Source organism: Alligator sinensis, unplaced genomic scaffold (genome assembly GCF_000455745.1).
Source record: "Alligator sinensis unplaced genomic scaffold, ASM45574v1 scaffold203_3, whole genome shotgun sequence".
Classification (NCBI taxonomy): domain Eukaryota; kingdom Metazoa; phylum Chordata; order Crocodylia; family Alligatoridae; genus Alligator; species Alligator sinensis.
In genome coordinates this window covers 556,947-580,661 of record NW_005842844.1, presented here as the reverse complement: position 1 = coordinate 580,661, position 23,715 = coordinate 556,947, and the positions used below count along the sequence as shown (strand labels likewise).

The following is a 23,715-nucleotide window of genomic DNA, read 5'->3' as shown; positions in this document are numbered from 1 at the left end:
GCAGCCACCCCAGATTTCGCCACAGCTCCGCTGCCAGCCCTGCACCATCACCTGGTGCAGTCCAGCTTTTCCCAGTGCTTGGGTGGAGGCAGGATGTTCAGCTGGGGCTGTGCCGGGCAGTGGCACAGGGCTGGGAGTGGAGCTGTGGTGAAATTTGGGGTGGCTGCAGTCTCCTCCCAGTGCTGCCGGAGCCTGCTCCAAGCCCAGCCACCGGCAAGAAGAGCCCTGCGCGGTTCTGGCTCTGGCTCTGCCCTGCTGTTGCCCCCTGCCCCGCGCCATCCAGATCTGGGGGCACATGCCTGTCCCTGTCCTCCTAGGGCGCAAGCAGTGCCAGGAGCTGCCCCCACCCCATGAGCCGTGCCTCTGTGTCCTGTGCATGCATGCCGCCTGCGCCACCCCCCCCCCGGCTGAGCAGTGCCTATCCCCTCCCTCACCACGGGGGCATTGATCTGGTCCCCCATGCCCCTTCCCTCCCCTTTCACCACACCAGACTTACCACCTGGAGGCAGCTGTATCAGATATTGGATCGGTATCAGCCGATATGCCTCCTTAAATATCGGCTATTAATATCGGCCCCCAAAATCTCTATCGGTGTACCCCTAGTTAAAATGGTTTTGTTATTGCTTAACTAGAGGGAGATGCAGGAGTTATGTCATAATGCCTTATGCTGGTATCATTTGATACCGCTATAATATTGCTGTCTGCATCCCAAAACTCTTCTCTGTTTAATTTACATATAAAACGACTTGAGTAGCATTTGCCATATACATTTCCACAGTGAGGCAGGTGAGGGATGTTATTTGTTCAGCACAATAAAAAATGATAATGCTGTCACTGACTAAAAATGTAAACTTCAGTAAAAAAAAAAAATGTAATGGCTAAAGAGGAGCTGAACTGGGTTAGTCCTTCTTCTGCCTTTAAAAAGATGATGTAGTGCGGGGCCAAATGAGTGGCATTGGGTTGGTTTGTGGTCTGGGTAGGGCCTATGGACACCTCCGTTCTTTCCCCTTCCTCTCTCATCAGCATACCTGATCTGGAGGCTGCTCCAGCTGGTGTGGGACCCACACCAAGTACAGTATGTTTTGAAGCTAAACTTGAAAACTTTAGGGTTACTGTTTTAACTGTTTCTGAATAAAAGTGTATTCAGGAGCAGAGCATTCACTCACCAGGGCAAAATATCATCTTGGCAAGTCACTGTGTGCTAATGCAGTTTGATCCTTGCTTTGGAATATTTTAAACTTGTCTTGCTAGGCCTGAAGATAATAAAGTTATACATATAATACCTCCTATTGTGCCACTCAGCAGTGCCTCTGTTTTGCCCACAGTTACCTGTAGCCCCGCTCTCCGTGCAGCCCATGCTGCCATCTTGGGTGGGCAGGCAGACACTTGTGTGGACAGCAGCGCCAGGCTCATTTGGAGCCTTGAAACGCACCGCTGCCTCAATGCCCGGTACTGGGCCCTGCATAGCTGAGCTCCTATGGCTGCTGGGGAGAAGCTGGTTTTGCAAAGGTGCCCAGTGGACTTGGAATGCCCCTTGCAATGGCACCTTACCCCACCCACACACACAGCCCAATGTCTCCACAGCAGCCTCGGAGCTCAGGCCCTTGCTGGGCACACGGTATTGCCTTGGTAGCAGCAGCAGAAACCAGTAACAGTCCCTTTGTTGTTGAGTGTGATGCCCTGTGACCACTCCCCAGTGCCCTCTTCCCCCTCCCAGTGCTTGCCCAGACCTGTAGCCTGCTGTGGTCTTGGGTTAGCGGTGGGCCATGGGGACTGGACTGTGCTCACCAGGGTGCTCTGGGCACATGGCCATAATTATCAGCTACAATGACCAAAAAAAGCCAATGGCTGATAATGTCATTTCTCCTTTTATTGTTGCTGATCTGATAGCCAACCGATATATTGGTGAATCCCTAATTAAGAACTTTAATGCAGTATGCAAATATTAATATGAATACACAAATCTTCATTTGAAATGCAAGTGTCAATGAAGACCTGCTGTTTATATCAACATCTGAATTAAAATCTGCATGGATTAGTGCTATTGGTATAGTTAAATTTATGTTTGAAATTCTCTTTACAGGCCTATTGGCGCTCCTGTGCCATGATCATGGCATGTATGCTAAAGCAAGCATTCAAAGATGAATACTCAGTGAGTCTGGTCAGAGCTCCAGAAGTGCCAGGTGATATATAGGTTTTACAGATGACATGCGTGTTTAGGCTGTGTTATGGGGAATATTTGGGAACTAGTACTGTGGCACAGCTAGGCACTCCTCTTCCTACTTATTGGAGCAAGTAGTGTTCATACATTTCTAAAATGTCTCCTTGTAATACATAGTGCTCTATGCATGCAATTTAAATTCAAAGCAATACCTACACAGGGATCAGAATTTTATTGCCACTTTCTTCCCTCTCAGATTTATCCCTTCAAGTGTTAAACAGCCAATGAAGGTGGGGTGATACATTAGTAAAAAGTGGGAATGGGAATAGTTAGATTAAGGCTGAGCATTTCTGAAATCCATGCAAAGTGCTTTCTTGAAAAGGTGGTCTTGCATAATGCCCTGATGCTGACAATAGGCAGGCAAGGTTCTTTGAGTAGATGTGATATCTTTTATTAGACCAACTGAGTAGTTGGAAAAAAGTTCTTAGCAAGCTTTCGGGCGTAAATCACCTTTCTTCAGGCATAGGGAGTCTCTGCTGTTCTGATGCTTACAAGATTCTGTGCACCTTAATTGCTGCTTGCAGCAGGCTCTACAGCTCTGAGTCCTCCATTAAGAGGATTGTAACCCAGGTTAATACAAGGCATATCTTGGCCTCTTTCAGTTCAAGGAGACTTGGTGAATGCAGGTCTTCTTTCAGTGCTGAGAAGGGTGGTCTCTGAGAGAACTTGATCTCAGTCCAGCTAAGGCTTTGCAGTCCTTGAATTTTACCTGATGAATAGCCAGCATGAAGTAGGAAGAACTGATGTTTCTACATGTTCTCTAGTATTCCTTGCCTGTATAATTACCTGGTAGTTTACTTGAGACCCACAATATATAACAAATTTAAATTATACAAGGAAACAGTTGCAATAAAGAAGTGTAATAGGAAGGTTTAGTGTCAATTTCTATTCCAATGTAGTCTGGATTTTTAGGATTTTAAACTGAAAAAACTTAAAGATGAGACCTTTAGTGGTAAGGAGAGAAAATAAGAACTTTAGGAGAGGTTACTTATGTAGTGAAGCCTGAAAACATTTGGATGCATGACTAGGTATCTAGCCATAAAGCTGTGGCTTGTCATGTTTTACACTTCATAACATGACACCAGCTGACATTTCTTCACTATTCTTTAGAAGTCAAGGATTGTGAATATGCGGGGATAGAATAAGTGGATATGGAAACCCTGCTGTATCCTGCTTTGGTACAATGGTAAAGTTGGCATCTTGTGTTGCTGCTAACTATGATACCGCCTCTGTGGATAAATAAATAACTTTGCAGTTATATGCTGTTTGACTGGCACACCTAAGCAATAAGATCCTCTTTACAAATGGCAAGTACAAAAATGCTCCAAAGTAGGAGAGGGTCTTAGTTTGGGTCTTATACTTTGAGGGAGAAAAAGGGTTGAACACATTCCATAGGAAATATTGGAGACTTGATGCAACTTTGGGAGAGTTGGTGCAGACCATAGTGTATTTATGCAGACACTGTTACAAAAATGATAATATCCTTAGCATTGATCTATCGATATTGCCATGGCAACTTATTTCAAGATGCATTCATAATCTGTGGTTTGATTTTTATAAAACCCAAACACTCCAGCTCTAATCAACAAATTTCATTTTGCAACCCTTGTTATATTTCTGTGACAGAAACAGTCTTACACTGGCTGTTGTATATTCATGTACCACAGTAAAATCTCTGTTATCTGGCATGAGTGGGGAATGGTGGGGTGCTATTTATCTAAAAATTCTGATTATCTGACAGTTATACTCAAGGAAGACAGCACCATACTTGTAGTGCAGATTTTCAAGAATTAGTGTACAGTACATTATAGTATAACATACTGTATAAAGAGTAAAATAGTACATAGATAAAAATGCCATAATAGTTATCCACCCCAAATGACAGGGCAGCCGGGCTGCAGGATGCTGCAGCAGGGGAGAGGGGCACACATACTCAGGTACCCTCAGAGTGGTACAGCAGGCAGGAAAGTGGTTCAGCGCGATGTGTATACTCAGATACCTTCAGAATAGCGCAGCAGGCAGCAAAACAAATAAGTCTTGTTTTTTTTCCTTAATATTGCCTCTTCAGTGATTTCTGGAGCTTTCTGCTATGATGTAGTTCTGGACAGTGCACTTGATGACTGGAAGCCAGCAGAGGTAAGCATAGCTTCCTTCCGTCTTACATGTTGTAAGAACTGTACAGTTTAGTCTTTCTTTGCTTCTGGAACCTTTCTTCAAGGGAGCAGGCTAGTTTACTAAAGATTGCAGGAGAGTGCAGAAATTTTTAATCTTGCCATCTGATCTTTGCAGGTTAACTCTGCACCTGTGAAGTATTGTGAAAATCAATGCGTATGGTTAGCACACTTTTTTACTTCCACTGTGGAGGAGGCAATATGTGCCCACCTAGAAATACTGAGTATACTCAGGTGAAATTCCCTTTGTTAGCTTGTGTGTATCACTTTTTAGCAAAGGCTGTCAGACCCATTAATAACATTTTAATCGGGCCCCGCAGCCTTTAAGTGAAATTAAATATAATTCACTGGGCAGGTACTAGTCTGTTAAAATGTAGATAAATGTGGAAAGAGGGGACAGTATTAACAAAAGCGAGTCTTGCTTGTATGCAATCTGTGTTTGAATTGGCTTACTTTAAAAGTTGAAAAATTCTAAAAAAACAGGTGCAACTATCTTCAACTTCTCAGTCCAGTAAAAATTTCTTTATTATTGCCAAATACTCTTGAGTACTAAGGTTTTGTTTTGTTTTATTTTATTTTATTTTTTGGAGAGGGCAAACAGATTGTCTTATTGGTATTTCCCATTTCTCTTAATCTGTCGTTGTAGAAGTCACTTGTAGGTAGAACTCTGATCAGTTCCTAGAAAAGTATTCATGAAATAACCATATAAAATCCTGCCATTGTTAAATGTTAAATATGTTCAGGTACTAAGTTGGAAGAACCTTTAAGGCACTTCACGTTAAAGAGAATTCTCGAGTAATAAGTAATTTCTGGGTTTTTTTGGGGTGGGGGGTTATTTGGTTGTTTTCTTGGACCTGATGAATTATCCTTGAAGGCCATTGGTTGTACAGTACTGGTGATTGTGCCTGAAAGCTTGCTAAGAACTTTTTTCCAACTACTTGGTTGGTCTAATAAAAGAAATCCCGTTTACTCAAAGAACCTTGTCTGCCTATTGGTTATACTGGACATTTAACCAGGCCCTGTTAAAAGTAATCATAATGAGATCACCAGGAAACACTGTCAGGTACATCACTGATAAATGCATCTGTGGTAAGAATTTATAGATCAATAGTAGTGTTGGAGTGATGTTGTAGCCATGATGGTCTAGGAAATATGGGGAGAGGATTTTTGTCAGTGATACATTTTTATTGGACCAACTGCATAGTTGGAATAGACTTAACCAAGCTTTTTAATCTATTGTTGTCTTCTGGTGACTTGAAGTAATCAGAGTATTTTCAGGTAACCTAAAAAAGACTGCACTGCATTTGAAAGCTTGTTTAAGTCTGTTCCCAAATCTTTGCCTCTTGCATAGATCTACAGTAGTTATCCTGGTCCTTTACTATTTGTATAGTTACTTATAGTGTTTCTTATACATAGAATGCATATTAAAGAGCAGCTGAAGAATAGTGGTAACAGTCTTATTTTTTGCTTTGAAGAATGCCTTCAATTCTCTTACAAAAGAAGCATGCAGGCTAATTTACAAAGATCTGCCATTTGAAATGCTGGATGTTGAAGCAAAAGTGGCATTAGAAATGTTTCGGCATAACAGGTCAGTAAAGATCTGATTGATTTCTAAAGGAAATGCAGTCTTTAAGCTAGTGATGATTGAAATATGGTGGGCTTGATTATTTGTTTGGGTAAATTACTATAGCTCTGACCTCATTGTAGTACAGCAGTTTATACTATGTATAAAATATAAATATATGTACATATAAAATGTATATGTCCTTACATTTTTCTGTCAATTTGTACACTAGGTGGTACTATAATGTACTTCTGAGAGATGTTTAAGAAATGGAACAGGCTTGAGATTTTATATTTAGTATTGGGGCTTTAAACATTTCATTAATTCTAGGTTTCCTTCAGCTTACTAGTGATTACATGCCTCACAACACATGCATATTATTTCTGACAAGATATAGATGAAAGCTTAAAATTTGGTCAGTATATTGAGTAATCTATTTTATTGCATATCATTAAACTTCACCTTGGTTAAAGAGGTCACTAACCACATATCCTGTTCCATCCCAGTATTTATCTTGGAGTCAGTGTGGTTTAGTAGAGCGTGATTCTATTTCTTGCTTGACCACTCACCTACTTTTTGATCTTGGGCAGATCATATCACTTCTCTGTACCTCTGTTTATTAAAGGTCTCCATAAATTTAGCAGCCAAAGGTATAAAAGAGAGAGTCCAGTGAAGGGCAATGAAAATGGTTAGGGGGCTGGGGCACGTGACTTCTGAGAAGAGGCTGAGGAAATTGAGCTTCAGTCTAGAGAAGAGCAGACTAAAAGGGGATTTAATAGCAAGCAGCCTTTAATTACCTGAAGGGTGGTTTTAAGAAGATGGAGCTAGACTGTTCTCAATGGTGGCAGATTACAGAACAAGGAGCAGTGGTCTCAAGTTGCAGCAAGGGAAGTTTAGGTTAGATATTAGGAAAAACGTTATCACTAGGAGAGTAGTAAAACACTGGAACAAGTTACTCGGAGGTTGTGGAATCTCCATCCTGGGTGGTTATTAACATCCGGCTAGACAAAGCCTTGGCTGGGATGATCTAGTTGGGGATGGTCCTGCTGTGAGTTGGACTAGATGACTTCCTGAGGTCCCTTCCAACCTTAATTTTCTATGATTCTATAATAGCTACTCTGGAGGTTGAAGTTACATTAAATATTAAAATGAGAAAATAAGCAACACTTTTAACAGTGAGACTGATTAAGCATTGGAACAAATTACTAAGGAAATTGGTGGACTCTCCATTTCATAAAGTTCTCAAATCAAGACTGGATGACTTCTGAGAAGGGAGGCTTTAGTCAAAGACAAGTTATTGAGCTCTGGGGAAACTGGTTGCAGTTGTACACAAGAAGTCAGTATAGGTGATGTCATGGTACCTTCTGGCCTTAATATTGGAAAGGTTTGTTTTTATCGATGGATTATATTCTTTTTTTATAGATAGAATTGTTTTAAGATAGTTGATCCTCTGTGAAACTTGTCAAAATCGTACTCAAAGCTGAATGCTAACAGTACAAAACTGTGCTATTAATAATCTTATAATAGCCAAGCATTTTAGAAGATTGTGTTCCTTCAATGCATCCCTCAAAAGTTTTCACGTTTCTATTTGTGTAATCTTAAAGTTGTGTTGTTAAGAACGATGAGCAGGGATCCTTGTTTTCTCTGATTTAAAAATCACAAATTCTCTGATTTAAACCCCCCCAAATCCGCAATTCAAATGAAACACCATTTTGTGTGTGTGTATGTATGTATGTATATATAAATAAAATATGTGTATATAGGTATCCATTGAACACAATGTTTTATTGATATATTTACAATTTTAAAGCAATTTGGAAACCTACCAGTACCTCAAACACTATAATAAAATAAATTCTAAATCCCTATAAATTTTGGTATTTGATTTTTGGGTTTTTTATCATGGAAAATCAGAACTCCTGTGGCTCTGACCTACTCCCTGCTGGAGGCCTTGCAGCTGTGCATTCTAGTCCCAGGCCCCAAACCCCATGCAGCACCCAGGCTTAGCAGCAGCCCCAGCTATAACCCTACCCCTGCCCAGCTCCTTCCATATTTTTCTTGTTTAAAAGGGGAAACTTCATTTTTCCTGTTTTTTCTGTGGGAAATGGAAAACCCGGATCCCTAATGATGCGGTAATAAAAAGGCTTCCATTGACATTATTGAGTTTTTGCATGTGGTGCTTTAGATATTTCTGTAAGGATATGAAGCCGTTTGACTGTTTTCCCTCCTTTGCATCTGTAAATTTTTATTTAGTAAATACTTAAGTATGCTTTTTTTCTTGTTTCTTTAAGGTACAAAATGGAGATAATAGAACAGAAAGCTTCACAAAGCCCTGAAGGAATAGTAAAGTTACATAGGTGAGCAAAGTTGTCTATAGTGACTCACAGGAAGATCTAATTACTTTCCAAAATTGTGGGCAGTTGAAAGAAAGATAAGTGAATTGAGACATATTTTAATTAAACTTTCCTTTACTCAGTCTGCTGGTGCTGTTTCAGTTAGCTATTTAGATTCTTCCACAACACCATTATTGTGGTATTTAAGTTTATGGAACTCATTAGATTTCTAATGATCAGAAAGGTTTTAAGCTGGTAGGACTTCACTGATCATTTACTGAAGGTAAGTACTAAAAAATTCCATACATTTCAAAGCTTTATAGTGAAGATCTAAACATATTTGTACTTATTTATTAAACTGGGGTAGAAGAAAAGTACTTCAAAAATAAAATCCACTTACTGCTAAAACTGCCAGCTTATCTCAATTTGGCAAATTTTACTCCTTTTATTCCATTAGCTGCAGTTATGTTTAGACTGTGGTCAGAATGGAGCAGACTTGGGGATGAAGAAGCAGAAGAGTGGTAGGAATTTGAGTACGTAAAGGATATTTCTTGGGTGTTACTGTAGACCGTGAATAACAAAGGTCTTAGGTGGATGCAGCATATTTAGACCATTTGTCTAAATGTTTCCATATGCGGCTTTGGTCTGGAAGCTTCCTGAGGAAAAACTGACTTTGCAGAAATGTCTTTTTTTAATGTAGCGTTTATTCCAGGACAAAATATTTTCCCAAGGAAGCCTGTAGAGCATAAGGGAGAAATGCTTGAACACAGTGGGGAAGGGAGCCTTGAGTGACCTTCCTAGAGATTATTTGCTTCAAGCATTCTTCATTTCATATTCTTTCTTCTTTGGGTTTTCCATTTCGTTGTTGTATAGGAACTGTCTAATGCATGAAAGAAGAAATGCCATCTTTAAAGTATAGGCGTGGAGGCATATTCCTTGGTCTGTGTGACAGGACAAGGCCCCAGGAGTGGCTGTGATGCCCCCTGGTGACCGCACAGCTCCTGCCCCACTCTGGCTCTTCAGGGTGTGCTTCCCTTTTGCTCTCACTTGCCATGCCTTGATGGAATTATTTTCTGTTGTAGAAGGAAGGTTGACCTAGGGTCCCTGAGTGAGCCCTAACCTGTTTTGAATAGTGGGGGCCTCTTGTACCTAGCTGCCCTCCAGTCCTGTTCTTCAAGCCCTAAGTGGGGTCCCCCTTGGCTCCATCAGTTCTTCAGGGCTCCAGTAACCTTAAGGGCTATTTGTGGTTTCCTTCTGCCCCTAGAGCCATACCTGTGCCTTGCAGATGTCACTTGGTCACCGTTTGCCTTCCTGTATAAGCTTCAGCCTTCTTAGCCTTAGCCTTCAGTTTACTTTGGTGGTTGACTGTTAGCCTGGGCCCACTGGCTCTGGACTGGCCTTGCAGTCTCAGCCTCTTGTTGGCCCTTGGCTGCCCCTTTTGTTCCCCCTGGGCTCAGACTCTGGTCCTTTTGGTCCCTGGCCTCCCCCGTCACCCTTTCTGGGCTCAGGCTCTGGCCATCTCCGCTTCAGGCCACTTTGATTGCCCTACTCCTAGGGTCAGGCTCTGGCCCTTCTGAGCCTCAGCCTGCTTCGGCCTTGTGCCCCTGCCTGTGGCAGGCCTAGAAACCCGGCATGCCCCCCTCAGCACCCATGTGGCTTCCTTTTCCACCCCTACAGCCTCACCCAGTCCTCTGTTATCCAGCTGGAGCAAAAATTCAAACAGCCACTTCAAACTTGAAACGCTTAGTTCAAGATCTGGGTTATCATACCACTGCCAAGCCACCTCCCCATTAACTGGCCCTGGGAGTACCTGACAGCTTGCAGCTCGCACTCCTTATCAGCCTGAGCTGGCAGGAGCTCCTCTTCCCTGCAGAGTTCAGGTCTGCACTTCCTATTATGAAAGTGAGCTGTTTTACCCAGAGCGGCACATAGCAAGAGTCTTTTCTTCGGACTTTAGTTCAAATTTCTTAGGTTCTGGATGGGCAAACATGGAAAACTTGCAGTTTTCCAGAGTACTTTTTTTACTTGGCATCAAGAATGCTGAGCTATAGGTAGGGATCACTGTAATTCGGGCTTCAGGAGATTTCAGGGGAAATCCTGAAATTTAGCATTTTCCCTAAAGTCCTGTAAAACTGTAGTTTGGCCACCAGTGGCCTGAAACTGGGGGAGGGGGTGGCGGGGAAAAACGTTTTTAAAAAAAAGCAAAGCATGGAGAAGAAAGGCAGCAGAGCCCCGGAAACATGGTGGGAGCCCCACGTTTTTAGGGGCAGCCTAGTATAGGCTGAGCTCCTGCCACAGCTAAGCCAGTCAGGTTGTTTGATTCCCTGCTTCAGTTGGGAGTTTAAAAGCCCTGCCCAGAGCGGAGCAGATAATTCCCCCCCTGCCCTAGAGGCTGGACATAGGCATGCTGGGTGCCTGCCCCTGCCCGGCACGGCTCCCGTGAGCCCGGCTTTGCTTTGCTGCCATGTGAGAGTGGAGGGGAATTTCCCCTTCCCCTTCTCTGCCGTGCTGTCCCTCAGCCATTCAGAAGCATGGGAGGGCCTGCCCTGAAAAATGCCTGAAATTGGCTCTGGCGAGCCTGCAGGGAGCCCACTTCTCCTTCTGCTGGAGCCTGAATTACAGTGGTCCCTAGCTATTGGCTATGGACAGCAGTTCTTCTGTAGTGCTACAAAGTGTCTCAGCGAAGTGTGGGTGAACTGACTTTAGAGCAGTAATATTAGTTGTCAGCCTGCGCAGCAGTACCTTGAGCTGGCACCCACGCTGCATGAATTGGGGGCCCTGTGGCCAAATACTGATTCTTACCCGTGTTCTGGCTGCAGGATGGGGCTTGTCCCCATGTCTGAGAGGATGCATGAGCAAAAACCCATGGCTGTGGCCATGACAGAGCCTGCCCTTCCCAGTCTCATCAATCAGCTGATCAGTGGCTGAGCTATTGGGGAGTCAGCTATTCTTTGTCCCTCTCTCTCCCCCCTTGGACATGGGGGAGGGAAGAATGGTGGACTGTGGTATATTGGAGGCTCTCGGGCCCCTTACTGCTCTGTGTGTAACTTACTGGCTTTTTACAGATGGCACTAGAAAACTTAACTCTCTAGAAAAGTTGCTGTTGGAAAAAGCTAGCGTTTCCTGGCGGAATCACCGTTTATTTTTCTGCCGCAAACCACTCAAAGACTTGTATGCCTTCTTGCTCTGATGCTGAGAACGCTCATTTCTTGCTAAAAATGAAACACCTCTCTGTGGTCATTGTGGGATGTTTGACTTGAATTTTGCTTGACCTTTTGGTCTTTGGTTCTTTGGGTCTGTAAGGTGGTTTATTGCAATCTCCTGTGGTTACGAATGAAGAGAAGAGCTATATTTGTAATGTCATTAAAAATACATTAATCATAAGTTTTATTTGCTTCTGATCAGGTTTGGTGACTTCGTAGATGTTACTGAAGGCCCACACATACCAAGGACAAGCTTTTGTTTCCAGTATCAAGTGACAGCAGCCCACAATCTTCAGGCCAGCCAATCTGGATTAATACGACGGTTCCAGGGTGTTTCTTTGCCAATACACTTAAGGGTAACTAATGTATTCTTTACCAGTGCTCTTCACTCAGGAGAGGGCTTTTAAGATGCCTTTCAGATTCTTAGTTTGAACAGTGTATCTATTTTCCTGTAAATTTAGTAGTGAACAGCAATTAGTGAATTGGAGATCTAGGAAGAATGGTTGCTCAAGGTGAGTCGAGGTTCTAGTTTCTTGGTACTATGTTAGAGACCAAGTCAAAACTGTTTCCAACACAGTCCAGGATCCTAGATGTTATTTTACAGTATTAAAGAAAAGGATTGTTTTCTTTAATACGGTGCACTTTATACTTACTTCTTGGAAGTTTATACGTATAAATAGTTTTTCTTTTTCATCTTTCTTTTTGAAATGTGGCAAGTGATAATTGTTCTGATTTAAAGAATACAGATTTATATGGCATTCCAAAGTGAGCAGAGGAATTGTTGTGAAGAATTACAAAAGTGATTTTTTTTGTAGTCAGGTATTCTGTCTGCAGTTGTGATCTGCAGTAGAAACCTGTAATGACAGTAATGGAATATTCTGCCTACAGAGGAAAACTCTGCTTAGCCTTCATCAGTTAGTTTTCTAACCTGTGTTCCTTCATGTGTATGGCCATACGCTGAAGAAGTGTCAAGTACATTCTATTTTTAAAACTTTTTCCTCTTTTCTTCTTCTTCTTATCCTTTTTCCCCAAGCTTTCTAAATTCTTTAGTAATTTGGGGTTAGCCTTTATTCATGTATAATCGTGTTTTCCTCCTACAGTTACCAGTAGAGTAGTGTAGGAGACCTTGACCTCATTGACAGCCAGAGTCTTTAAATAAATAATTTGAGATTTTTTTTTCAGGTAAGTCTAACAGCAGTGGATAACTTAAACATTTCAGTTACAGTGAGTGGTGTGGATAACTGACAATGTGATTCTGGATTCAGCCCTGTTAAAATGTATAAACCAGTGATTCTCAATTGAGGTGCTGTAGCATCGTGGGGTGTCTTGAGATCCTTTCATGAGTACTGCAGGGTTCCACACAGTGGTATTAGGTGTGCAGTTGTGATTTACAAGATATTGCAGGGATTTCAAATAGGAATCCATAGTGTTAAAAAACATTGTGGTCTTTCTGAGGTCTTTGAATCAGGAGAATTGCTCAATTTTTTTTCTGTAGTCCAAAAAACAAGTGAAAAGCTGGCATTTTCCAAGTGGGTGCCTTGAGGCTAATGAGGGGTACCTGAGTCTAAAAAGGTTGAGAATCATTTATATAAACGCTAATCAGAGAGTAGTTACATCTCTGTTGTAATTCCCTGCTTGTTCTCTTATGCTGATGGTAACAGAAAAATGTAAAGCCTAATTCTACCAAAGTTTACTTGCTTAGCATTTGTGCTTGAACTCCCCATTGATTTCATTGGGGATACTTGTATATGTAAGTAGTTGCGTGATTGCAGTTTGTGTGCTTGTGAAAGAGAGAGAAAAATGGATAGAAACTGGTCTCACCATAAATGTGATAAAATGAACTTGCTTTACATGGAGCATCAAACTAACTATTCAAGTCACTAGAATGCTGGTTTTCAGTTTTGTCAAAAGGACGTTGCTATTAGTTCCTGTCTTTTTTTTTTTCTTTCTCCAGGCTCATTACGTTATATGGCGCAGGTTGCTAGAGAGGTCTCGGAGACTGGTAAGTTTTAGTAGTAGCTAAATACGTATTGTCGATTTATTTTTCTTAAAAGATATATTGATTTAATATTATAGATGTTAAGTAATTAAAGATGGAAAGTATTTTACAAGAGCCACTGGTTTAAGGAAAAAAATCCAGGACACATTAAAATCTATAGAGAAATTGAATCTAATTGCTTTGTAATAAGGAAAAATTGGTAGTATTTGGAAGTCAGTATCATAAAAAAAAAAAAAGATTGTAATGCAACAGGTCATGCAACTTGATTGGTATTTGTAATTTCTCTAGTATGCAATTCAGGAAAACGTGTGAATAATATTTTAATCTGTGTGCTTTGTTAATAAGCCTTTAGTAAACAACTCCGTAGTTGGCACTTGCTATTGTCTCACCTTATTAATTGTATTAGGGTGGTGTTACAGGTTACCTTTTAAATCATCATAAAGGCATTTTAAAATGGGACCATTTACCAGTTAAAGGGTGTTAACCTGTTCTAAGTACCCTCTAAATCAGTGGTTCTCAACCTTTTTTGTACCAGAACCCATTTGTAAGCATCAGTGGCCGGTCCTGACCCAGTGTGTGGAGAAGGGGGTACGGGGGAAGCAGTCCGTCACAGGCTGGAACTCTGCTAGTCTGCAAGGGAAAAGCCACATTTTTCTCATGTTTTTCTTTTTCAGAGGAGAGTCCATTTTTTAAACTCTATTGATTGTTTTTAAAGTTCATTTGCGAGCCTTTCATATATTCTTGCGACGCATGGGTTGAGAAATGCTACTCTAAATGTTTTAAAGTTATGCTGATACAAGCAAGAGTTCTCTTTGATCCCTTTTACCCATGTTGCGTCAGGGTATTGTTAGTCTTCTTTGGGGAGATTAAAATGCTCCATTTTTCATTCCTCCAGCATCTCAGGATGCATCATTCTCAGCCCTTCCCATTCCTTTGCTCCATTGGCAAACTTTCAGCAATCCTGAACTCTAGTGACCAGGGCAGTTGTTCTGGCCCCAAGCCAACACTCCCTTCTGCCCCCAGCGGGTACGATCCCAGCATACCTTGACCCCTCTGAGCACCCAGGTATAGCTCACAAGTTTACTGCTTCCTCTAGCACCCTGGTGCAAACAGCAACAGCAATCCCACTACCTACCTCTCTGAAGAGAATGAACCAGAGAATGGAAACTATGAGAGAGGCTGCAATCTGGACAGGTTCATGTATGTCAGGGGTGGGTAAAATGTGGCCCTGGGGCCCGATGCGGCCCACCAGGCCATTCTATCCAGCCCGTGGGGCCCCTAAAACATTTAGAAAATTAGTATTTATTTGCCCCTGGCTGCCTGTCATGCAGCCCTCGATGGCTTGCCAAAACTCAGTAAGCGGCCCTCTGCCTGAAATAATCGCCTACCCCTGATGTATGTGTTGAATGTGTAGGCTCTCAGCCCTGCCCCATTGTGACATGCATTGAGCCTGGTGGGTCTCAGCGCTTCCCTAGTCTGAGTACTAAACCAAGGCCCCACCCTTGACCCAATTCTAATTCTGTGAAACAAGTAATTTATTATTATGATTATTTTTTAAGTCCTTCCTCTTTACTTCTCCCTCCTGCTCATTTAATTCAAACAGATTTCTCCCCCACCCCCACAGCTCCTGCTGGCCGACAAATGTGGGAAGCTCTAGCCCCCCTGGTTTCTTCACCTATGAGCTACATGTTACTCTCCCCCTCCTTTCCTACCCAAGATCAGGGGGTAGAATCTGGGCTCCTGTCAATGCCTCTGCTTGCCAGGACCTCTAGCAGCAAGTCACAGTTGAGGCTCTGAGGCGGCATTAAGCCATAACCTGTGTCTGCTCTGAGACTCTTCTAATTTTGACGGCATAACATCCTGCAGACTTAAAATGTTTTAAAGATAACCTGTAACAGCTACCTTAGCCTTTTTATATATTTTTTTCCAAGTGTTTAAGGTTAAAATTGGCAGTTGGAATATAAAATGGACATTTAGTATGACCGTGAAGTAGTTGGAAAACTATTGGAAATAGCTCCAAACTGTAAATAAATCAATCAGTCAACATTTATATGGTAACTAGGAGGGGGAAATGTTGGGAAATTCTCAGGATATAATATTAAAGGGCAACAGTGAAAGCATCTATAAGACTTTTAAAGTGACTGAATAAATGCAAAAGGTGTGTTTTGGAATAAAGGAGTTGGAATCGCGCTGAAACATACCATGTGTATGAATAGTTTCACTTTCTAGGAATAACTAAATGTGGAGGGAGATTTAATAGTGAAGGATTCAGACCTTTAGGGTTTATCTACATGTGCAAATGCTCCTGGGTGGGTTTACTCTAGAGCAATTTACTAATTTACTCTAAATTAGGAAATTACTCTAGAGTAAACCCACCCTCTAGAGAGTAAATTAGGGGGCCCACATGCGGGGAAGTGGGAGCAGATTTGTTGCCGATGGCAGCAGTCTGTTCCCACTCCCACTGGCCCTGCATTGGCCTCCTGAAGCAGCCAGAGCTCCCTCTGGGTGCTAACCCAGGGGTGACAGAGAGGAAGGGGCCAGGAGACAACTGTCACCTGGTGGGGGCTGGGATGTTACTCCCTGGCCCTGGGAGATGCCTGCTGCTGGGGTGGGCTCCACCCCTGGAGCCTGAGGGACAGCAGCAGGGAGCTCCCAGCCTTTGCTCCATGATTGCTGGGCCAGGGATGGGAGATTCTTTTCTCTTGCACGTAGCTTCACAGTTGCAGGACCTGGGTTGGGAGATTCTTCTCTCCCACAGTGTCAGCTCTGTGGTCGGCGAGCCGATGCTGGGAGATAGGAATCTCCCAGTCCTCACTCCATAATCGCAATTGCAAAGTGGTGGTGAGAGCTCCCTGCTGCCGGGGCAGGGGGACATTGTCCCTGCCTGGGCTATAGTGGTGAAATCTACCCTGGCAGCAGGCAGCTCCCACCCCCTGTTGCTCAGCTGACTGGGAGCACATTTGCTCCTGGTCAGCTGTGTATGTGTGTGCTACTGTGCAGTAGGTAACCAAGAGTAAATTTACTACTTGTGTTTATAGGTAGCAAATTTATTTATGATTAGAGCTTATTACTGCATAGTGTCTGTCTCTAATCTTGAGTGAAGTGTCTCATGTAGACGTGCCCTTAGATCCCTAAAAAGAATATTCTGCCTGCTTGTGTAGCAGCAGAGTGGAAAAACATAATGCATCTGCTGGAGTCCACTCTTCATGAAACATGCTAAGAACTGAACCGTGCAGCATGTTCTTATATGATTACAAACACTTTCAAATTGGTTTATTATTATTTAATTATAAAGACATATATCCTTGCTTTGATAAAATGACAAAAGGCAAAAATGTACTGTTAGGACAGAATGGAACTATATTTTAAAAACAAATGTGTTTTGCAGGTCACTGAAGAGGGAAGTCTGGGAGCAAAAGATGCGAATGAAGAAGCAAAAATGCAGTAGTTGTATATATTTTTTTTTTATTTTTCCATTTGTAAATTAAAATGTTTTTGACGCTGCTTATTTGTGTTGCATATGCTGATGTCCTTTAACTCAGTTGACTTCATTGGAATTAAATCAGAGATTAATATGATTTTCAGTATTTCAGATCTCAATCTATTGTCATTTTGATTTTTTTTTCACCTTTATTAAAGCTATTGTTAGGTTTGAATTAAACTTTCAAAAAAGTGAGGAATGAATGATGAACCTGTTGTAACTCTGACCTTATAACTGCTATTTACATGTTCTCAGATATAGATAGCTATATTCTGAGAGTAATGAAGTCTGATCCACAGAAAATAACACTGATCTCTGAACTATCTGCTGGCAAGAGCTATTCTATTTGCTTTAATTTGATGTGTTCATTTAATAATGTGAAAGACAATTTTTATTAATATTTCTTTTTTCTGCCATGAAGTAACTCTTTCTGTGTACCAAAATGCCACATCATTTTTCCACAAAAATGCCACATCATTTTTCCACAAAAATTATTTCATTGTGAAATGTGAAAGACCTACATCTTCTATGTAGGTCAAGACAGAATTTTGTTTGCAAAGGCAAATAGAGTGTTACCAGAATATTTTCTGCTTCAGAATGCTGGCATCGTATATGCATACCATGTTGAAAACACTGGAGAGTAGCATTGGATGCTCTTTTCATGATCAACTTTCTGTGAGTCTTTTTTAAAAAGACTATCTGCATAATGCAGGAAGCAAAGCTTTAGAATGGTGTTTAACTGTCAACTGGTCCATGTGTGGGGTTTTTAATTTTTTTTTTTTTATTATACTAGTAATCTCTGTATCATGTTGAATGTTTTTGAGGCAGTGTTCCTATACATTAATCCATCCACATTGTAAGAAGAATCTTTATTGAATCTTATTTTTTATAAATAGTATTTTGTGTTGCTAATCTTATTGGGTTATACACTCAGAAGGAGGTTCTGCTGAAAAGAGCTTTCTCTTGGGCATAAAAAATTTGGGTCATGTTTACTGTAACACTATTTGATTTAGCAAATTGTTGAAATCTGTCCCACTTACGTCTTCACCATTAAGTAAATTTTTGAAATTTCACTTGCTTCCATAATAAACAGTAGTACCACAAATTGGAAAAACAGCAGTAGCTGTTAAATAAAATGTATTTAACTACAACTACTTCTCTTAGATTGCGGTCGGTTTTCACTGATAATCATTATAATATCATTATAATGTAGTTTTTGTATAAAAGCGCAGAAAAGGAGAAAACATGCAAATAGACACATAAAGTAATTTGAGATAAAACTGGTAGATAGTTTCTATGTGGCATATTTACAGAGTTCTACCTAAACGTGTTTCAAGAAGTCTGTCTGTATTTATGCATTCCGGTCCTCCTTGCCACTTTTAGTTATTAAGTTTACTGACACTGTAGCAATTGGTTCCAAGAACTTTAGACAGTGTTTCTTTATACAGTACACCTTTGATTATCTAGGTATTAAAGGGGAACATGCTGAAGGAACAGGTTTAGTATTACAGATAGCAGGGGATGTTACTTTGTTTTGGTTTAGATAATTATGGGTGTTTATAGACATGCTTCAGGAGGCAGGGGGCAGGGCGCTATAGTTTAGTGCAGCTCCAAGAGCCACACTTATTAAAGCACCTGGAGCATCACATGTATCAGCATCCCTGTGCTGAAAAATTGTGGTAGGGCGCTTTGAACAAGATTTAGTGTAAAGTGCCTTGCTGCCATTTTTTCATCGTGGGGATGCATGTGATGCTGGATTCTGCTCTTATACACTATAATTACAGTGTCAGAGCAGCCTCACTGCATGTGTATAGCAGCCCTAAGGTTTTGGTTAAAGCAGTTTATGTTCTGTTGAGGAGGTATACCTGGTTTTCTAACTGTCTACCAGATCTAAAGTAATGTTTTTTGTTTTTTTTCTTTAAGTCAACAGTTCTCTATCCTTAGAGGGTGCCTTTACTTGAAAGCAGCACATCATCAGTCTTACTGAAAAACCAGATAGAAGGGACCAGGTTCTATGCCACATATTAGGTGTCTAAAGTGTCATCCTATTCTACTTGCTTCAAGGCCCTGAAGAACTATAAATGCAAAAAGTAGGTAGGTAAGCCCTCCATATTTCCATGCTGTCTTAAGATATGCCTGAGGTAGACAAAACATAAACCGTGTTTTCAGGGACACAGGCAGGATAAAATTGGATTACAACTACATTCATACCAAAGTGTTAGATGGAATAGGATCTGGAGCAAAGTGTTTCATCACAGACAACCACAAATTTAGGAAATTCAAATTTATGAATATTTCTTCAAATCTGGCAATCTGTGACCTGCCCAAGGTTACAGAGGAAGCCTAGGCACAGGTTGTACTGAGCCCAGATTGTGTAGGTCATAGTCTTATATAAGAGCCATAAACCCATCCTTTATTTATTTTTTATGCCTCTAGATTTTGGTAAAAAAAATCTCAGCAATAGGACATCCGTTCATCATATTCAGTGGTGTTCAGAGCAGTGTGAGAATTTTGCTCCTTTATTTAGACTTTCTAAAAATTGGCTGAATTTTTAAATATTATTTTAAAGGTTTTGCTTTCCCAGACATTCTTAGTGTGAATAACATAAGCATGTTAGGTGGTGAATGACTTTACAGGAAATAAAGTCTAAGTACAAAGCCTTCTTCTGTACGCCGCCGCGCGCCCCCCCCCCCCCCCTCTTTTCTCTACCTTTCTTATACACCCCCCCCCCCCCCCCCCCCCCCCCCCATTTTTTAGGACATTTTAATGACAAAATTTGCTTCTCTCAAAACCTGATGTGTATGTTGGGTTTTTAATAGGTTTTTTTCTTGTTATGTAAAATAATCTAAAATTAAAATAATATTTTGATTTTTTTCTGTAAAAATTAAATCTTCTGAAACAGATTTTTTTTCATTCAGTTATACTAATTTTACACCATTGTTAAATGTTTTTTAGGGAGACCACTAAAATAACTTGAATTAAATAACACTCAACTGATAGAGCCATTGGTCTGCCAATTCAAAGGTTGTGGGTTCAGTTTCCACCTCTAGCAGGCTTTACACCTACATTTTGCTGTCCTGAAGAAGCTATTTCCTGTCATTTCTTGTGTCCTCTTTACCGTTCAACCTCAAGCCCTGGGTCCTATTCAAATGGAGAGAGGAAGCGCAAGCCCTTTTGGTAGGTGGTGGAGTACAGCTTGCCTCAGCATTGTGCCTTGAGCTCCTTTTCCCCCTTGAGCTGGGCAACACCATTAGAGAGGGGCTGATGAGGTGGTTGTTTGGTTTGGATTCTGATTAGTGATGGGGTTTACATTTAGGATTTAGGCAGAATTGGGCATAGGTTTGTTTTTTGCATTTGATGGTGCTGGAATCTATCACTTTGCCTGAGATCATCTAAGGTAGTAATCTTGGGACTGGATTTTGGGTTTTTAATGAAACAGTTAATCAAATACAGCTATTGAATGAATCACTTCAGAAACTTAACTGTGAATACATGCGCCATTGTGTTCTCTCCCTGGTCCTAAAATTCTCTTGGGATTTTTTTTTTGATGTACAGTAGCACCGTTTCAACAGGAGGGATGGACAGTGAGCCCTTATCAGGTTCTTCAAGAAGAGATGGTAGGGACCTGCTCTCAAGGGAGAGTTTCAGGCTGCGCATCCCAAAAAACCCATGGGTTTTGAAGCCCAAGAAACGAGCAGGTTTTTAGGAACACCTCTGTCATCAGTGTTTCTTGTTGGCTTTCACAGCTTGGTTTTCTACTTGTTAGGGGGAAGGCACCTAAGTCTCTTCCTGCACTATATAAGGAGCCTAACAAATGGATATGTATCTACATTGCAGCCTGTTTGATGTACAGAGATACTTAAACTGGTTCAGATACCAAAAAATCAGTTTAGCTGTGGAACTCTGTACTGCTGCAGCTAGATTGCTTCCAAGTATGCAAACTACTTTGTTTACAGATAACTTCACTATTCATTACAGTGCAGGCTACACTGTATATGCAGCCCCAGGAGTGAACCTGCTTCCAGCTCCTTGGAGGAGAAGGAGATAAAGAAATACTACCACTTTTCCTGTAGCCACTGCCCCTGTTTCCTTAAACTCCAATGCCGGAAAGATCCTCAGGGGAGCTCAGTGGCCTTTTTCAGCTCACCCTTCACTTGTGACACCTCTTCATGAGCTATGGGAGTGGAAGTGTGCGTGCAGGATGATCAAGTGAAAACATGGAAGGAGGGCAATTAGAAGGGGACACAGTGGAATACTCAGAAGAATGGGAGATGGGGGGGGGGGAAGGTATGGGCAAAGAATTGAAGTTATACGGAAACAACAGTGAGTAGAGGTAAAGGACATGAAATGGAAGAACTCTTCCAAAGTGCAGAAGTTGTGTTGGGAATTTCAGAGTTAGCCATGGGGAACACTTCCATTCTGGACCTGGTCAAATCCAAATATTAGATTTCAGGAGTGAAGGTTGGGGGTGCCAGGCATGTGCCTCCTGTCAAACTAGCTTTGCATAGGCACCGTGACTGGGTAGGGCCTTCAGAGCAGTTATTCCCTTTCAGAAATGTTTTTATCCATGCATTCATAGCTTTTAATAGTCTTTTCTGACTTTGATTAAATTTAACTCCATTATATATGGGCCATAATTTTTTTCTGTCAGGTGTTATTTTCCTTTTATTTGAAATAAACTTCTCTGGAGAGGTGAAAGCTGTCTTCCTTATTTTGCATCACTACCAAATCTTGAGAATTGTGGATCATGACTAGACTTCAAGTGCTTGACTGGATGAACTTCCCAGTATATTTTGATCTACATTAAGCAGTGGTAAGAAGCAAACCTTTATTAATCATCAGTAATTGTGTCAGCACTGTACAGTTGTACACAATGCAACCATTATTTAACTTTGAGTCAACAAACTTTTTGGAAGTATGTCTTTTTAACTTTATTCAATTTTATGAGGAATCCATGCATAGGAGCTCAATATAATGCATTCAGTATGTGTTGTTTGACTGGAAGAGGCTATATAATGGATATTTCTTGAAGAGCAACCACCTTCTGAAAATGGGAATGCTATCATGCTGTGGTCTTTTCATAAGATTTAACCCCAGTCATGGACAGCATTAACATTTTTCAGAGTTAAAAAAAAAGAAAAGCATATTCAGCTCCCACTAACATAATGGCTATAACCTAACATGTCTCTCAACTAAGGAATTGGATATGCAAAGAAAGGGATATAGGCAAATGGGGTAGTGCTCTTATTTATATATGCAGAACCAAAAATACTTGACAGAGAAAACAGCACACTGTAAGGTGTACATTAGTCATTAGTCAGATCAGTGAGTAGGAAGACCTTCTTCCTCCTGGTTAAGGAATATTTATTGGCATATAGATGAGAAGGCATGCATATTATCATAAAAATTACTGACTAATGAGCTAAGACCAGTTGTAAAAGCTGGACTGGGAGGGATAAGTGGTTAGCACGTTATCTTTGTGCTCGGATGTGATATTGATGAAAAGTCTATGAAGAGAAACTATTCCTTGCTTGCTGCAGATTTTGACTGCTAGACAGTAAAGAAGGCACAAAGCAGTATGCTGCTAATCAATAAGGATGAAAAGAAATATTGAATAGCTGCCTCTTTCAGTGAGCCCCATCAGTTAAGATAATAGAACGCAATTGTGTAATATGATAGTCACTGGGGAAAAGTGAAATTGCAGAGATGGCCGTAATGCTGCTTTGTGAGTTTTGGAACTTTTAGCTTTATAATGGAGTTTTTCTGTGTGGGATACAGAATCTGTATGGTACTGGGGGATGGTCTAGAAAGCGTCACCCAGATTCAGCCAACTTGCACGTTTTGAAGCAAGCAGGACCCACGAATGAAAGAAACAATGAAGAATGCTTTGAGAGAGAGAACATGAGATACTCCACTTGCTTGCCAAAGGGGCCCAGAAACCATAGTTGCTTTTGGAATAGCAATTCTTATATTTGTACAGGGAATTGGACTCAAATGACCCTTGAGATCCCTTCTACCCCTGTGATTGTATGATTTTATTGTATCACTAAAATTGCCAGAACTCATGTTTGTTTCAAATCTGATGGGCAAAGAATCTTTTGTTCTGTAGGGAAGGGCAAAGAATCTTTTGTTCTGGAGGGAAAAAATATAGGTTCATTGTTGCTCTAATGTAAAAAAAAAAAAAATTACAAAAGTTCTAAGCAATGAAATAGGAGCCTGAGCATGGGGTAGCAGGGACATGCTCCAGTCATCTTTGCTGCAGAACTAGAAGCATGCAGCTGAAATGCTTTGCATCCTTAACTGCTGTGATATTCATGAGCTCTTTGGATTGGTTTTCTGCATCACCATCTTTCTTCTTTCTGTCATTAATATGTAAGAGGAAGCTGTTATGTAGGTTCCCCAAATCTAAAAGTGAAAAATCCTAAACTTCATAATGACCCTTTCTCATTTCCTGTAATAAAACAACTTAAATGTCAGATGAATAATAAGGGCCATACCTGACTTTAAAAAAAATTAGAATCTTTTCTGAGTGTTGCAGAGGAATGATATTGGGCTACTGCCCTGATCAGCATTTTGTACATTCCCTCCTATCCTGTGATCTTAAACCTAATTTCAGAAAATGTTTGCATGTATGAGATACAAGAGGAAATGCTGAGCTTGATGAAAGTACTCTCAAGGGCAAGGTTATGTTTGTAAGTGTGTGCAGGATTAAGGGCTTATTTAAATATTGTGCATGTGACACA

At 41.0% G+C, this 23,715-nt stretch overlaps 1 protein-coding gene across 2 annotated transcripts in view; it reads left to right on the top strand.

Moving 5' to 3' along the window:
- MRPL39 (mitochondrial ribosomal protein L39) overlaps positions 1-23,079 on the top strand; it is a 29,950-nt gene extending 6,871 nt beyond the window's left edge. Inside the window, exons 4-11 of one of the 2 annotated variants that reach the window (XR_003091777.1) lie at positions 2,084-2,183; positions 4,290-4,357; positions 5,868-5,980; positions 8,248-8,313; positions 11,695-11,848; positions 13,447-13,494; positions 16,880-19,062; positions 21,624-23,079. Coding sequence is in view for 1 of the 2 variants with exons in the window: in XM_006035489.3 (XP_006035551.1) it covers positions 2,084-2,183; positions 4,290-4,357; positions 5,868-5,980; positions 8,248-8,313; positions 11,695-11,848; positions 13,447-13,494; positions 16,880-16,939 (609 nt within the window). In the remaining variant the exon portion in view is untranslated. Of the gene's footprint in view, positions 1-2,083; positions 2,184-4,289; positions 4,358-5,867; positions 5,981-8,247; positions 8,314-11,694; positions 11,849-13,446; positions 13,495-16,879; positions 19,659-21,623 lie in introns of those variants that run through there. The other variant, XM_006035489.3, reaches the window with a different exon arrangement.
- Positions 23,080-23,715: the final 636 nt, after the last annotated feature.